Source organism: Rasamsonia emersonii, assembly GCF_000968595.1.
Source record: "Rasamsonia emersonii CBS 393.64 chromosome Unknown ctg1118621759689, whole genome shotgun sequence".
In the NCBI taxonomy this organism is placed as follows: domain Eukaryota; kingdom Fungi; phylum Ascomycota; class Eurotiomycetes; order Eurotiales; family Trichocomaceae; genus Rasamsonia; species Rasamsonia emersonii.
In genome coordinates, this window is record NW_013563332.1 from 36,902 (window position 1) to 50,791 (window position 13,890).

At 50.5% G+C, this 13,890-nt stretch overlaps 5 protein-coding genes across 5 annotated transcripts; 2 read left to right on the plus strand and 3 right to left on the minus strand.

The window, feature by feature from the left end:
• Positions 1–696: 696 nt before the first annotated feature.
• On the minus strand, positions 697–4,066 carry T310_0633 (acid trehalase; the record flags this gene model as incomplete). Its single annotated transcript, XM_013476474.1, has 4 exons — positions 697–1,863; positions 1,918–2,205; positions 2,263–3,999; positions 4,055–4,066. The coding sequence occupies 4 exons, from the start codon at positions 4,064–4,066 to the stop codon at positions 697–699; spliced, it is 3,204 nt and encodes a 1,067-aa protein (XP_013331928.1).
• Positions 4,067–5,735: 1,669 nt separating this feature from the next.
• Positions 5,736–6,907, minus strand: T310_0634 (DNA repair protein Nse1; the record flags this gene model as incomplete). Its single annotated transcript, XM_013476475.1, has 3 exons — positions 5,736–6,014; positions 6,085–6,707; positions 6,778–6,907. The coding sequence occupies 3 exons, from the start codon at positions 6,905–6,907 to the stop codon at positions 5,736–5,738; spliced, it is 1,032 nt and encodes a 343-aa protein (XP_013331929.1).
• Positions 6,908–7,535: 628 nt separating this feature from the next.
• T310_0635 (FAD dependent oxidoreductase superfamily) lies at positions 7,536–8,930 on the minus strand (the record flags this gene model as incomplete). Its single annotated transcript, XM_013476476.1, has 2 exons — positions 7,536–8,382; positions 8,449–8,930. 2 exons carry the CDS (start codon positions 8,928–8,930, stop codon positions 7,536–7,538), a joined length of 1,329 nt encoding a protein of 442 aa, XP_013331930.1.
• A 541-nt stretch (positions 8,931–9,471) lies between these two features.
• T310_0636 (Short-chain dehydrogenase) lies at positions 9,472–11,301 on the plus strand (the record flags this gene model as incomplete). The annotated part of the gene is made up of 6 exons (XM_013476477.1): positions 9,472–9,554; positions 9,820–9,826; positions 9,923–9,972; positions 10,317–10,764; positions 10,846–11,216; positions 11,265–11,301. The coding sequence occupies 6 exons, from the start codon at positions 9,472–9,474 to the stop codon at positions 11,299–11,301; spliced, it is 996 nt and encodes a 331-aa protein (XP_013331931.1).
• A 573-nt stretch (positions 11,302–11,874) lies between these two features.
• Positions 11,875–13,090, plus strand: T310_0637 (CBF/NF-Y family transcription factor; the record flags this gene model as incomplete). The annotated part of the gene is made up of 6 exons (XM_013476478.1): positions 11,875–11,923; positions 12,026–12,031; positions 12,063–12,172; positions 12,367–12,421; positions 12,646–12,905; positions 12,968–13,090. 6 exons carry the CDS (start codon positions 11,875–11,877, stop codon positions 13,088–13,090), a joined length of 603 nt encoding a protein of 200 aa, XP_013331932.1.
• Positions 13,091–13,890: the final 800 nt, after the last annotated feature.

Here is a 13,890-nt window from a genome sequence, read left to right on the forward strand (position 1 = left end):
CGCTAATGTCAAAGAATAGGAACCAGCCATCGCATCTGCTAGGAGTTGCTCCGGATTTTATATCGATGTTCGCCGTCAATTCAATCGTTGAGTTGATGCGGGGTAGGTTCTATAGTTGACCGAGAATCAGTCCGTAACCCCATGCTCGGGATAATGTTAGATCGTATCTGCTTTTGCGGGGGATCTAGGGACCAACCTCAGCTGCTAATCAGCTTGTGCAGGCTTATGCACAACCCGTGACCAAACAACCCTAGTTGCTGTTGAGCACATCCTCTGCCGTGAAAGGACGAAAGAGATGGCTGGTCAATCCGAAGAACTTCTGTACAAAAAGCTGATAAACATGCTGAGAGATAGAACAGATAGACGCGAAGGCAAAGGGCTCTATTCGTAGTTTCGAGGACCACTCTCCCAACCATTTTCTCCAATCTCCATGGTGCAGGAACCAAGGAAAATAGAAGCATGAGAATAATAATGCATATTGCAGATGCAGTCAATTTGACGTTTCAACAAACACGGTTGTCGGTCTGCCTTTAGAATTCCTCTAAAGATACTCGGCATGTCATCATGTCGGGAGGAAGGCGAATATATACGAATAGATATAATATAATATATTCAAACAGATATCGACTGTCTAACGACAATCTATATACAGTATATATACAACAAATACATTAGATCATCTTCGTTCCAATCTGTTCACCCGCCGAGCATGCAGTCCAGCCAGAGCCGGGCTACCGACGCCTCGCACCGGGATTTTTCGCTTGGAAATCCCGCCTGAGGGTTGCTCGCCAGAATCGCCCACTCTGCAACCGTCGCGCCAGTGCCGTTCTGGGCCTGCACGTCACTCTCGCTGAGCGCTTGGTTGCCAGTGATATACAGAGTGGCATAACGCGGTACCGGGACGGGCTGGGCCAGGGTCACGTTGGTGGTGTTGCTGCTCGGAAGCATAATCGCATCGGCACTGTTGGCCTGCGGGTTATAGGGACTAGACAGGGTGATGTTGTTAATGTTCGTGACGAAGTACTGCCCGCCAGCCGATGCAGACAGTGGGTCCTCCGATGTATCGTTGTGGAAGACCACGGTCGCATTGACAGGCGGTGCCTGCGCCCAATCGAAGTAGAAGCCCGACACCATGGTTCCCGACTCAGACTGAGGAAGAGACACCGTCAGGGAACTGGTGTTGGCAGCAGAGGACGGTTGCCACTTGGTTGATGCGGCTCCATCCACGGCAGCCATGGGATACTGGCCAGGCTCATAGCTGTCCTGGGATTGGACAGGCTGACACTGAGCAAGGTTGCCAGGGACCGTAAGCTTCGACCCGACCTGGCGGTTGGGAACCGTCAGCTGCCCATTGACAGGAAGCTGGTACACAGTCACGTTCTTTCCAGATCCGACCTGGACAGGAATCGCCGTCTTGGCAAATCGCTGGTCCGCAGTGTCAAGCGCCTGCACATGCGCAGCTCTTCTGAGCGTGGTGTGAGTGTAGTTGGAGCTTGCCTGGATCGGCCATCCACGCCAGTAGAAAGTACGATACTTGACATGAGGCACCTGCGGAGGCAGGTTCGGGTCGATGTGAATGACATCATCGGGAAGCAGGCGCAGACCAAGATACCCATAGATGACGACCTGGTTAGCTCCACCGTGGCCGGTCAAGAAAGGGTATGCCGGGTGGGTTCCGCCGTTCAGAGTATAGTCATCGACCAGCTGCTCAGAGAACTGGAAGAAAGGTGCGCGAACGTATGGATCGTACGAGTACTGGGCATAGGTGTACACAGAGCAGCCGGAAGGTGACACCTCATTGGCGACAATGGAGAAGATGGCGTAGGTCATGCCGGGCCCATCGGGGGATTGTTTGAGGGCGTACTTGATAGGATGTCAGCGATTGATTTACTTTTGATCGAGACGTCAGATACTTACGTAGTCCAAGTCATCCAAGGCATCGGTGGAACTGTAATTGGAGGTGTAGTCAAGCGGATATGTCACCAGAACCACATCTGCTTGTTTGACCTGGACACTGTTGTTCATGGTCGTGTACTCCAGCGTAACATCATTCTCACGCAGGAGAAGGATGTTGGAGGCCATGTCCGTCCATGTGTTATTCTGCTGGATTCCAAATTGCTTCCGGAACGAGTTGGCATAGAGCAACGTCTGCGCGATCAAAGGCATGGTGTAGCCACCTGCGTCCACTGCATTGGCATATTCGTCCTGAGAACAATAATTAGTGACAATTCCAGAAAAGCTTTGCAAAGCTAGAAGTCTTACAGGATCAGTCATGTTCGTCAGCGTCCAGTGAGTTCCGTTCGGCTGCAGCAAATCCGCATACAGCGTGGCGATTGAATCATAGATCGGGAAGTAGGACTCCTGGAACGTCTTGGTATCCCCGCTGGCCACCCACTGATTGATCAAAGAGAGGCCAATGTCGCCATTCAGGTGATATTCATAGTCCCAGCAGGGACCAGTGCCGGTGCAGTTTCCATAACGCCCGCTCGTCCAAGGGTATACGGCTGCCGAATCAGAGAACCAGGTCTCGTTCTTCGAACTGGTAAAGGCAGTCTTAACGTTCCGACGGGCTTGCTGGTACTTGGCCACGCGGTAGTTGGGGATGCGCTGGGCTGCTTTGGGGAAAGCAGCAGCCAGACCAGGATGCATCCACAGATCTGCGTCCCAGAAAATGAGGCCAGCGTAGGAGTCAGACGTCAGACCACCCACCGAGATACTCCACTCATTGACGGGCGCGTTCGAGATTTCTTTCAGAGCGTTCTCACCGACGGTGTTCTGGAGGAGGTAGTACGGGTTGACCACGGCGGTGATGGCGGACTCGATGATGAAGGGGTCCTGGGGGAGGGTGCCGTTTTCGGGGAAGGTAAAGTCGTCCACGGACTCATCCGGCATAACAGCTGCCCATTCTGCGACATGAGAGTGCAGCAAGGCGTCATAGCCCTTCTTCTTGGCTGTCAGGGCTGCGTCCTTGGCGGTCTGCTGCGGGTTCGGGAAAGCGTCGGACGAAGCAGCACCGACGAACTTGGTGATGGTCACGGTCTTCCCGGAGCGGAAACCCACATTGACTGCCTGGGCAATCGACGAGTCGTTGGTATGGATGTAGGGCTTATTGTTCACAATGGCCGACGAGGACAGATCCACGCCATTGCTCCCATCCAAGACCGTGTAGATGTACGCCGTCACATTGCTGATGCCCCATGGTCGAACTGCGGAGTAAATGGCATCGCCGTCCTTCCCGGAGCCCACAAAGTCGGTGCGAACAGCCGAATAGCCATCGATCACATTGACGACCGTGGCATTGGTGTTCGTCGAGGGCGTGATGTCCAAGCGCACGACAGCCTGGTTGACGTAGAGCTTGTGGGCGAAGAGGCTGTAGTTGATCTTGAACGACCCTTTGTTGCCCTTGGGCGTCCATGTGTAGGACCAGGACAGAATGCCAGCCTTGTAATCATAGACGGTGCTGTAGTCGGAGATGGTCGAGCTGTCGACCGTCGCATCCAGATAATTGCCGTCACCCAGGTCGAGGACCAAACCACTCCAATGCGGAACACCGCTGATGACGCTCTCTCCGCCATACTGGTACAGCCACGGGAAGTTGGTACCGTTGGTTCTTGGCTGCTCATCGTAGAAGCCAGCGATGGTGGCAAAGGTCTGCCGCCTCGAAAACAGGGGCCAGCCATTGATCACGTCGCCGTCGACCGGCGTATCCAGCTCGAAGAAAGGACCGGCGCTCGCAACGTTGATTCCGACGTAGCCATTGGCGATCGATCCTCGAGACTGGTAGTGGCCCTGGTCGAGAACGGTGCTCGTGAGACGCCAGTTGTGCTGGTCCCAAGTGACACCCGGGAATCGGGTCTCGTAGGTTTGGCTTGCGTTTCCCGGATTGCCGTCGCGCACCTGCAGACCGTGGGGCCTGCTGTACGCCCTCACCACCTGCGCCACGCGTTCTTCCAGGGGGAGACACGAAGCAGGCAGCGAGAGCAGAAGCAAACTCAGAAGCTACGAGAGGTGTCAATTGAGATCTCTTCTCCAATCTATCTGCCAAAACACTCACCTTGGACTGCATCTTCGCGCTAATGGCCGTTGCGGCCGTCTAGAGACCTTCTTCAGTTCACAGAAGCTATCCTCCACAATCAATGCCTTGCTAGGACACTGAAGAACTACGGGGCATATTCCAATGTCTTGGGAACTCCCCCTGCCTGCTGGGATTCAATCAGAAGGCAGGTCCAGGAGCTTGGAGTAAGATCCTGGTTTAAATACGTCCGCACACAGGACCCGTCAGCCATGAGGTGCTCGTATTCGCTACTAGCGCAGGAACTAAGCTGGGGACAAAATGTCAATTGAGTTTAATTACCCCGTGCATGTCTTACTCAGAGCACGGCGGCCCGAGCGATGGCGGCCTGCGTCACGGACGGGGTACAAATCAATCCAAACCCGTGTTATTGAGCACCGAGCAGCCATGGAAATTGCCTCCGAACGTTCTGGAAGTCGGCCATTGTTCGAGGCAGCCGAAAGCGTCGAAGCGCGAGCATCCTTCAGGATCGAGGCGGAAATCGCCGCCGGGCTGTCACGCGGGCGCCGAACCGTCGTTGGCAGCCACGGGGGCCGTGGATGGCCCGTTGCGGGGAAGGCGCCATGGCATTAGCCGGAACAGGAAGGCGCGGAGACCCCACGCCACAGGGAGCAGTGCCGGTGAAACATCTTCACGTTCTGCAGAGAGGCATTTTGCACAGGAAACTGCTTGTGCGTCATTTTCTTTATCTTTAATTTAATTAATTGAAATCATGGCAGAATGATTTTGCACACAGATTCTAGCGTCCTGCCTTCCCTTCCTCCGCGTTCCGCACCTTCCGCTTGATTATGTAAATTTCCCCGGCAATTGCCCGCCACCAACCCCCGGAAAGGAAGGAGCACGAGGGGCTCCGCAGAAAAAACAATCCCGACGGCTTCTCGGCCTCCCGGTCTAGCACGGAAACGGATTTGCTGGCAGCCTGGCACCTGACGTCCTCCGGGTCCCCGAAAGTAGCCGGAGAACCGAGTGCGTCCATCTACGTAATAACAATTATTATTGTTATTAAGTATATCTGAGTAGCAGCAGGTGTGAGAAAGACAATACGAAGCTGCAACGAATAATAATGCAAAGGCAGAGCCCATGATGCAAAGACTGAAGTGCGTTAGCAAAACTATGGCTGACAGCCATAGTTCCGTGCACTGCAGCCAGCCTCTGAGCTGCAGGAACCGTGAAGAATGCTCCAATTACAGACATGAAGATATGCAAACTGGAATCTTAGTTTTGACCGGATAGATGTCTCTGGTCTATAACAGATATCTGTGCTCTAGAAAGAAGGAAACCCTAGTTCAGGTGTTAACGAGCCTCATGGGTAATGGATTTCATTAATAAACCCGAGTCGTAGAGCTCCTTTTTGAAAAAGCAAGCTCGACCATTTTTGTAAAGCACAGTAAAACCGAGGGAATCCAGGCGCTTCGCTCTTTTCCTTCAGCAGCGGATATCCTTGCAGGACGTAACCCCAAAGCAGCTGGCAAGTTGCTGTCATGGTGATATCCATGCAGATCCACTGTACGCCTAACTTGGACATTTCTCAACCTCCGTTCAGGTCGCTGGATGGCGCGTCTTCCCTCGACTGGGCGACAGCTAAGCATAGGGTTCGCAGCCACTACAATGGCTGGTGAGCTGTTGTTGCGCGAGTCCTAGAAAAACGACTGCTCTGCAACCCTCAACCGACTGCATCTTCCACTTCATCTTCGCTGTCGTCCGCTCCATCGACATTCCGCGAAGAACTTCCAGCACCACTGTCACAAAGCCTGTTGTGGCTCCGCCTCTTCCCCTGCATGTACCGCTCCGAGGACGTGATAGCCCTCTCCCCAACGAACTTGTCACCCGGCCATGGTGCCTTACACACTGGACACTGCTCTGCCTGTTGCATACGGAAGAAGTTACGCATGCACGTATCATGGAGGCGCCCGGGACAGTCGCGGTTGGCACAACGTTGGCCCTTTACAATCCCAGCAACCGTTAGTGACCTTATAGCATGCGAGTTCGTAGATTAAGATAGAGCCACTCACCACCGTAAGAATATCTTTGCATGCTGCGCAGAACTTGATCCGATTTGCCCGGTGCCCGTCCTCATCTTCGTCGTTGTATGTCTCCACCAGCCATCCTCGCAATTCCATGAGCCCCCGCGGGCTGAGACTGTAAAAACCTTTGCTGCTTTTCTCGAACCACCCCTCCTCGACCAGTCGATTCATCATGGTTTCTGCTTGCGACATACTCAGGGACTGCGCTGCTCCACCCTGGCTGGCCTGCGTGGCCGCGCCATTCGATTCTCGCCGGTTCGCATCGCCGGAAGCTCTGGCGAGCTGCATTGCCTGTATTCCCGTCACAACCATAGCCTCACAGCGCCGCGTGTTGTACGTCTCAAACATGGCATCCAGGACCCGCTTCACAAACGCAATTTCATCCGGGGTGTAGGTCGTCGCCAGCTGGGTGAGAGGGTCGCTCGTAGTGTTAACGAGTGCGTAGACACGGTCAGGGGCAGCATGTCCTGTCCCGTCACGATTTGCCTTAGGTTTCTGATCGATCATGCTCCGAATTTCGAGATCGAAAGGAGAGATAGCAGTGTTCGCTGCAGTAATGTAAGATGAAAAATCCGCCGGTGTGATATCCTCGGGAAGGACCTCACGACCCTCTAAAAAGACACAGGGAAGTTAGCAATATTTTCAGAGGGAAAAAAAAAGTGAAATCGTATGTCAACGCACCACGAGCCGAGAATATAGCTGCGAGCACCGGCTTCGCTTCCTCGAAAGTCATCGTCGAGCGGGCCATGAAGGCCTGCAGAAAAGCGCGGTTGCTGTCATTGTACCCGTCCTCATCCAAATCATTGGCCATCGTGGATGAAATCAAATTTATGTGGCAAGACTTCACTCTTATCTAAGAAAAAAAGAAAAAAAGTATTTATTTGAGGCGTCGCGGGGTATGAAGTAATTACTTTGGTTGAATGTTCTGACGCGGGAGACGCGTTCCGTTCCGCTCTTGCGTAACAGCGCCGCCGCTAGAGACCCAGTCCTAAAGCTACAAATATTCCCAAAAAGGAAATCACAAGAACATCAACTTTCCTGTACTGAGATATAGGAAAGCTCACACCAGGGGTCCACCCTCCCGGGACCCGCAGGTGCTACGAAAACCCCCACCTATGCTTTTGGCGGGCAGGGATTTTACTAGACCAGTAGTGTTAGGAGATAAGGGGAGGGCGGAAGTGGATTTTTTTGTAAGGTGACAGAGGGATTCGAACCCAGGCCGTTCATCTGGACTGTCAGTAGGTATAAGAGACTTAGGCTACTTAACCACTGCACCATCGCAGCCCGGGTTGTTAATAATAATGGGGATTTGGAGATTATATGCCCTGCGAGTGGTTGGACGCCTGGGTGTGATCAGCTGACTCAATGGCATTGTTTACACTAGGCTGAAGACAGCTCAGGCCAGGAGATATTTTACAGGCATGTTTGCTTCTGGCTGTTCAAACACTCAGGCCGCTCACGTCTGCTGAAGTCTTGACACCGTCCACCATTTCCGCGACCACCTTTCCAGTCCCCAAGGACAAGGAGATGCCCCAAGGCCCATGCCCGGTAGCAACAAAGACTCCTCCCTTCTCCCTTCCAGTCCGCGGAGACTTGGACTTCACGCCTATTCCAAGCAAGTCCTCGCTGATCCGGGAGATGACGGGTCTCCCGCTTATTGTCACTGGCCGAAAACACAGCCCTTCCCGCAGAACTTCGAGGTCGTCCACATTTGGAATGTCGTCTGACGCTTCCAGATTGCCTTCTGCTAGTCTACCCATCAATCGCACTGCCACTGCTTTCAGCTCTTGGATCTTCTGTTTGTCCATGATTTCTCGAGATTCCTCCGCCTGAGAGGGGAGAGGAATATCCGAGCTGTTTAAACCGGCGATATAAATCTCTGCACCTTCACGAGAAAACACCTCAGGACTGAAACCACAGTCTCGAGGATGCGTCGTGAAAACGGCATGGCTTCGTCCCCTGTAAGTGTCATGCTCATGCACGAGGGTATGGCGTGGTGAACGTAGGACGAGGGAATAGCCAGCCAATGCAGAGACATTCAGACGGAGCTTCGCTGAAGGGAAAAGACTATTGAAGACGCGAGACGTCCAAGGTCCAGCACAGATGACCAGATTCGTACACGGAATGACAGATTCAGTCTGAGAGACAGAGTTCAATACCTTGACAGCGCTGATGGCATTTGTATCCCGATCAGTCACTACTGAAATCACCTGTGCTGGGTGATGCCATTTAACCCCTCGAGAGACAGTGGTTTCCATAAGATATTTACAAAGCCTCAGAGGATCCCTGCAGACTGTCAGCCAACCATGCCGAGAGTCACAGAAGATTTAGGGACAGGGAAAAAGAACTCACACTTGAGCAACAGTGCCTTCATCGCTAATCGGTTCGACACGACCACCCTTCTGCTTCGTCAACCAAGCCGGTGCTTCTTCCATCACGGTCGTTGAAGATTCCTCTCCTTTCGCTGCAACTTCTGCCCGGCTCGTTCCCTCTCGCAGCCAATCGTCTCCTCGGCATGCGGTCCGTTTCGCTCTGCCATCGTTAACATCCAAACTGAGTGCAGTGCTCTGCATGTATCCCCATTTTTCCTTGCCACCATTTTCAGCGGCCAATTGGTGATGCAGATCAAATGAGAGAGCGCCCAGAGGAGCAACTGCAGGTGAGAACCAGTCCTTCGCGAGGAAGCCAGCAGCGTAACCAGATGCGGCGCTGAATAGCTGCGAGGAGGACTCGATGACATGGACCTCATGGTCCTTGTAAGGAGACGAGTCGTTGGTAAGGAAATAGGCTACGGAGGAGCCGATTATACCTCCGCCGATAATAACAGTCGACATGTCGGAGTTGTGGGTGACGAAGAAAGATAATATAGTTGAACTCGATCAAAAGATATAGAAGTTCAAAGAGCAGTTTTCTCTCGACCAACCTCAGAAATATATATTGTGATACTGCCGCCAACGCAGACGCTTCTCAAATCATAATCGCCAGAGTCAGAGGGGACATATATAAATACACCCACTATTACACAATGAACAAAAAAAGACACAAAGTTAACCAATAAGTAAAATGGGGTCTCCTGAATAGATGTCACAGGGCGTGGTAGAGATGTAATTAGTAGATAGCGGGATAGCCGGACTTAAGGCCGATCGATGGTCATGATTCCATTTTCCGTGGAAAACAAGTTGATTTCAGTGAAGAGGGCCGTCGGAAAAGGTTCATCAATCGAAATGTAGGAATTCTTTTTTATTTCCCTCCATCCGGGGTTGCAATAATTATCATTCGATTAGAATATCACAAGCAAGCCGCTCGCTTCTTCTGTTCTGTCCTGTTTAATAATAATAACAACCCCGCCATGGATCCGATACATGGCATATGACGATGAAGTTTTCCCCACTGTCTCGTTTCCCTTCTCGGGATTCCCGCCACCACCACAAAAAAGTTGCAAAGAGAGAGGGTACTAGGTAGGTACCCGGCGAATAATACGGCGAGCTTTTCTTACACCGCTGACGTTTGCGCAAAGTGGAGTTGCTTATTAGGTTAGGTACCTAGTAAACCTTGTTTGTTCGTGGTGGGAGGATTTTCTTCCAGGACGCAACTAGGTTAACGTTATCAATCACCCTGAATACATCCTGGATACATAACATCCTGCCCATTAATCAAATCGATCCATTCATTCATTTCAAAGGGGAGAAAGAAAATATTATTTACTGCGACACGATTCGACAGCGTTAAGGTACGCTACCTACCGATCCATCCCTGCATTACGGTACGGTGCTGAAAAAAAAGACTCGATCAAGATCTCGACAGCATAGATAAAGTTACCAACCAGCTGGCATTGGCATTCGTTGATACGCTACAATTCATTCTTGAATTAACAAGGTACGATACCCATGAACCGACACATATAATTGTTGCACCAGAAAAGAAAGAAAGAAAAAAAAAAGGCAATTGAATGCTGTTTTCCTGTGGGAGCAAGCAATTCATTTCAACAGCATCTTCCATATCAATTGCTTCCTGTCGTTGGCTTTTGCGTTGGATTTAATTATAGCCTACACATATCATCTGTCTTGTTGTGTGGAAGCGGGGTTTATATCTTACGAGTTAAGAGCAGAAACTTCTATTTGTGTGTGCATTTTGACGTTTTTGTTTCTCGAGTTCTTTATTAGATCCCAGCTATTGCGCGTCGCTTTTTTTGAAGTCTATTACTATCTCTACCTACGCAGTACAAAGCTGACCCGCGGACACTCCAGATGGCAAAGACAATCATCGTCACAGGCGCTTCCAGAGGTGAGATCATCCTGGATACCTGCTGAAATGAAACGCCTCGGATTACTGAGATTGCTGACGCCCATCTATCAATTAGGGATCGGCTGGATCATTGCCCAGTACCTGCTGCACGCGGCCAATAACCTGGTTGTGTTGGCCCGCACCGCAGAGCCCCTCCAGAAGCTCAAGGAACAGTATCCAAAGCAGGTGGAGGTCCTCACAGGTGACGTCGCGGATTTCTCGCTGGGAGAGAAAGCTGTCAAGCTGGCACTGTCCAGCTTCGGCCGGCTAGATGGCCTTGTTCTCAACCACGGAATATTGGGCCAGGTCGGCAAGATCGCGGATGCCGACTTGGAGCAGTGGAAACAAGGTTTTGACGTTAACTTCTTAAGCCTGGTGGCCTTTGTAAGTTTCATTTGTTGCACTTGGAATATTAATCATATTAATCATATCATTGATGATATTGACCATGAGCGCTCCATACAGACAAAAGCTGCCCTTCCTTCTCTTCGAGAGTCCAAGGGCAAAATCATCTTCACATCAACTGGGGCTGCCGTGTCGGCATACAAGACTTGGGGTCTATATGGGTCTACGAAAGCTGCTATGAACCATCTCGCAGCCACGCTAGGAGCTGAAGAGCCAGACGTGACCACGGTGGCCATCAGACCAGGAATGGTTGACACGGAGATGCAGCGGGAGCTCCGCGAGGTGCATCGCGATAACATGCCCGCGGATGTCCACGCCAAATTCTACAATGCGCACAAAGAAGGGAAACTTCTGAAGCCCGAGCAACCCGGCCATGTGATGGCAAGGCTCGTGCTCGACGCGCCTCAATCGCTTAGTGGCCGCTTCCTATCGTAAGTCCACAGCATGACAATCTGACAGCCGTGGCTAACAATTTACAGGTGGAATGACAAGGAATTGGAGGCCTTTCAAGAATAACCACACCATCCTGTCACATCTTAGGTCAGCCAATCCTGTCCCTACAGACAGAAAACATATACAATATAGACTATATTGTATGGACATCAGCCGAAAGATGAAAAGCGAATACATTGGAGTAAGCATTAGACACGTAACCGCGTCTTCATACTTAGCATGGAATGTGTATTGGTTCATCACGCATATGTAGGGAGGAGGCATCAAGAAAATAGATAACGTACCTTGCATATCCTTCGGTAAGAAGAAACCATAAGCACAGATAAACCTACACTATACTGCTAGTCAATAATCATTGCTGGAAAGTGCCACTGGAAACACCAAACCGCAAGGATTTTTGAGCATCAGCAAGAGAGTTAATCGGTCATCTGAAGATCCGAATTTGATAGTACATATTTTTTTAAACATCATCTGCGCAGAACGGGGGATGTTATTGTACAAACCAGGTCTCGACGTACTTGTCAAATATTTACCTGTTGCAAGAGTGCGGGGTGACTGCTACATCTGCAGGACGTTAAAGACGACCTAGACTCTGGTGACCGTTAGCAATGCCATCTAAAAAGCGAAATCATCAATATGAAAACAGGAAAGAAGCAAGATCAGATGGTCCGTTTGGCTCGGACAGGTAATCACCACTGGAGCTAAGCTCGTTGGTATGATAGGGGCGACACACAAAGTTCATCATGGTACAGATGATAATGGAGAACGATTTGACTTACCATTACAGATTATAGTGTGTTAGGAATGAAGTGTAGATGAAGCAGGAATTCCTAGCATCAAAGAGATTCCTGAGCATGTCGATAGTCAAGAGGATACAATTCTCGTTGCTGAAGAGAAGGAAAAAAAGAAAAGGGAAGAAAAAGGTCGTGAAAAAGTACTAAGCCAAGGCGGTGGGCTAGTGGAGCCTGCGGGAGACAAGTTCTGCCATTCCGGCCCGCGTCGCGCTTAACAGATTTAAATAATTAATGAGGCCCCGCGAGAAGCCAAAGCTCTGTGTCAACGCGGGGTTTCACAATTTTGCCTGTTAATATTGAATTCACTGCGAATGGAAGATAGTCTGTCGGTTAGTCATTAGGATATTTGCAATCCATATTATCTGCCATGTCGGATCGCGAGTTCAGCTGTAAGTTTGCTCATCCTCCTGTCCTAGTGGCGTGTACGAGCGCTGACCGTGGTCATGTACACAGCAAACGATGATCTGTCGCTTCCCAAAGGTGCGTGTTGGATCATTTTTATCTCCCTTATATTCCCGCTGTTTCCCTTTCCTTTTCTGGAGTCCTGGTTTCCTGGCTTTGTCATATTGTAGACGCTTAATCTAGCCTCTCATGCTGATCTATTTCCTATTAGCGACCGTGCAGAAAATAATTACCGAAATCCTGCCGCCCTCATCTGGTCAGACGTTTGCCAAAGATGCCAGAGACTTGCTGATGGAATGCTGCGTCGAGTTCATCACGCTTATCTCGTCGGAAGCCAACGACATCAGCGAAAAGGAAGCCAAGAAGACGATCGCATGTGAACACGTCGAGAAGGCGCTACGGGATTTAGGATTTGGTGACTATATTGAAGACGTGCTGGCCGTCGCAGAAGAGCATAAGGAAGCTTTAAAGGTGTGTTTGGTCTGGTGAAGCGCATCCGATGAGAGTATTTGTTGATGAGATCCTCTTCATAGACGCGAGAAAAGAAGACCAGCAAGATGGAGCAGAGCGGATTGACGGAAGAGGAGCTCCTTCGACAGCAACAGGAACTCTTCCGGTCTGCCACGGAAAAGTACCATGCGGCCCCGGAGTCATGATCGCGATATGCATCGGTTGAACCGATGATACTTTTGATGGAAGCCTAATTTTTTTAATATGCGAATAGATGACCTCCGGAGAAAAGCTAGGAAGATCTGGAAGTACCGAAAATGGTGGTATTTTGGTTATAGCGGTCGGAGTCTTTGGAGTTCATCGGGTACATTGGGATTGGAGTTCAGGGTACGGCACACATGATTTTCATGGGGGATAGTATCTTGTCTTGAGTCCTTGGAAACGTTGGCATTTTCTAGCACGATCTTAATCAACCTTTCCTGAGCGTGCAACAAGATCATGATTCATTCTTGGATCGCTCCCGAAACACAAAGCCTTTGGCAGGCGAAACTGAGACATCTGGGCATTCCGATGTTGATCAGGATGTCCTTCAGCTAACCCTATCCTGATGCCTAGCGTTGCTCAAGCAGTGCTTGTCGTACAAAGAACCACGGGCTGGTCTACTAATTCTCAGACATTGTATGCAACCGACATGGTTTCTTGAAACTCAAAAGGTCCCATCTATATCTATATAACCCGATGAGCCACCTGGCCCGAATTAAACTGAAATTCCGCAAGATTCATGACCAGGTTGCAGTCTGTGAATCGGCATCATACCATACTCGAGCAATCCAATAATTATGACTTAGCTGGCTCGCTAGCTGAGATTCTGATCACAAGACATAGTGTTACATGATGATGATGATGCAAGACATATCCAAGCTGTTATTGGCATTTCTGACTCTTACTAGCGAAGTCGTTACTTCATCTGGATTGGAATCATCACGTCTTAATCGTAACCGATGGG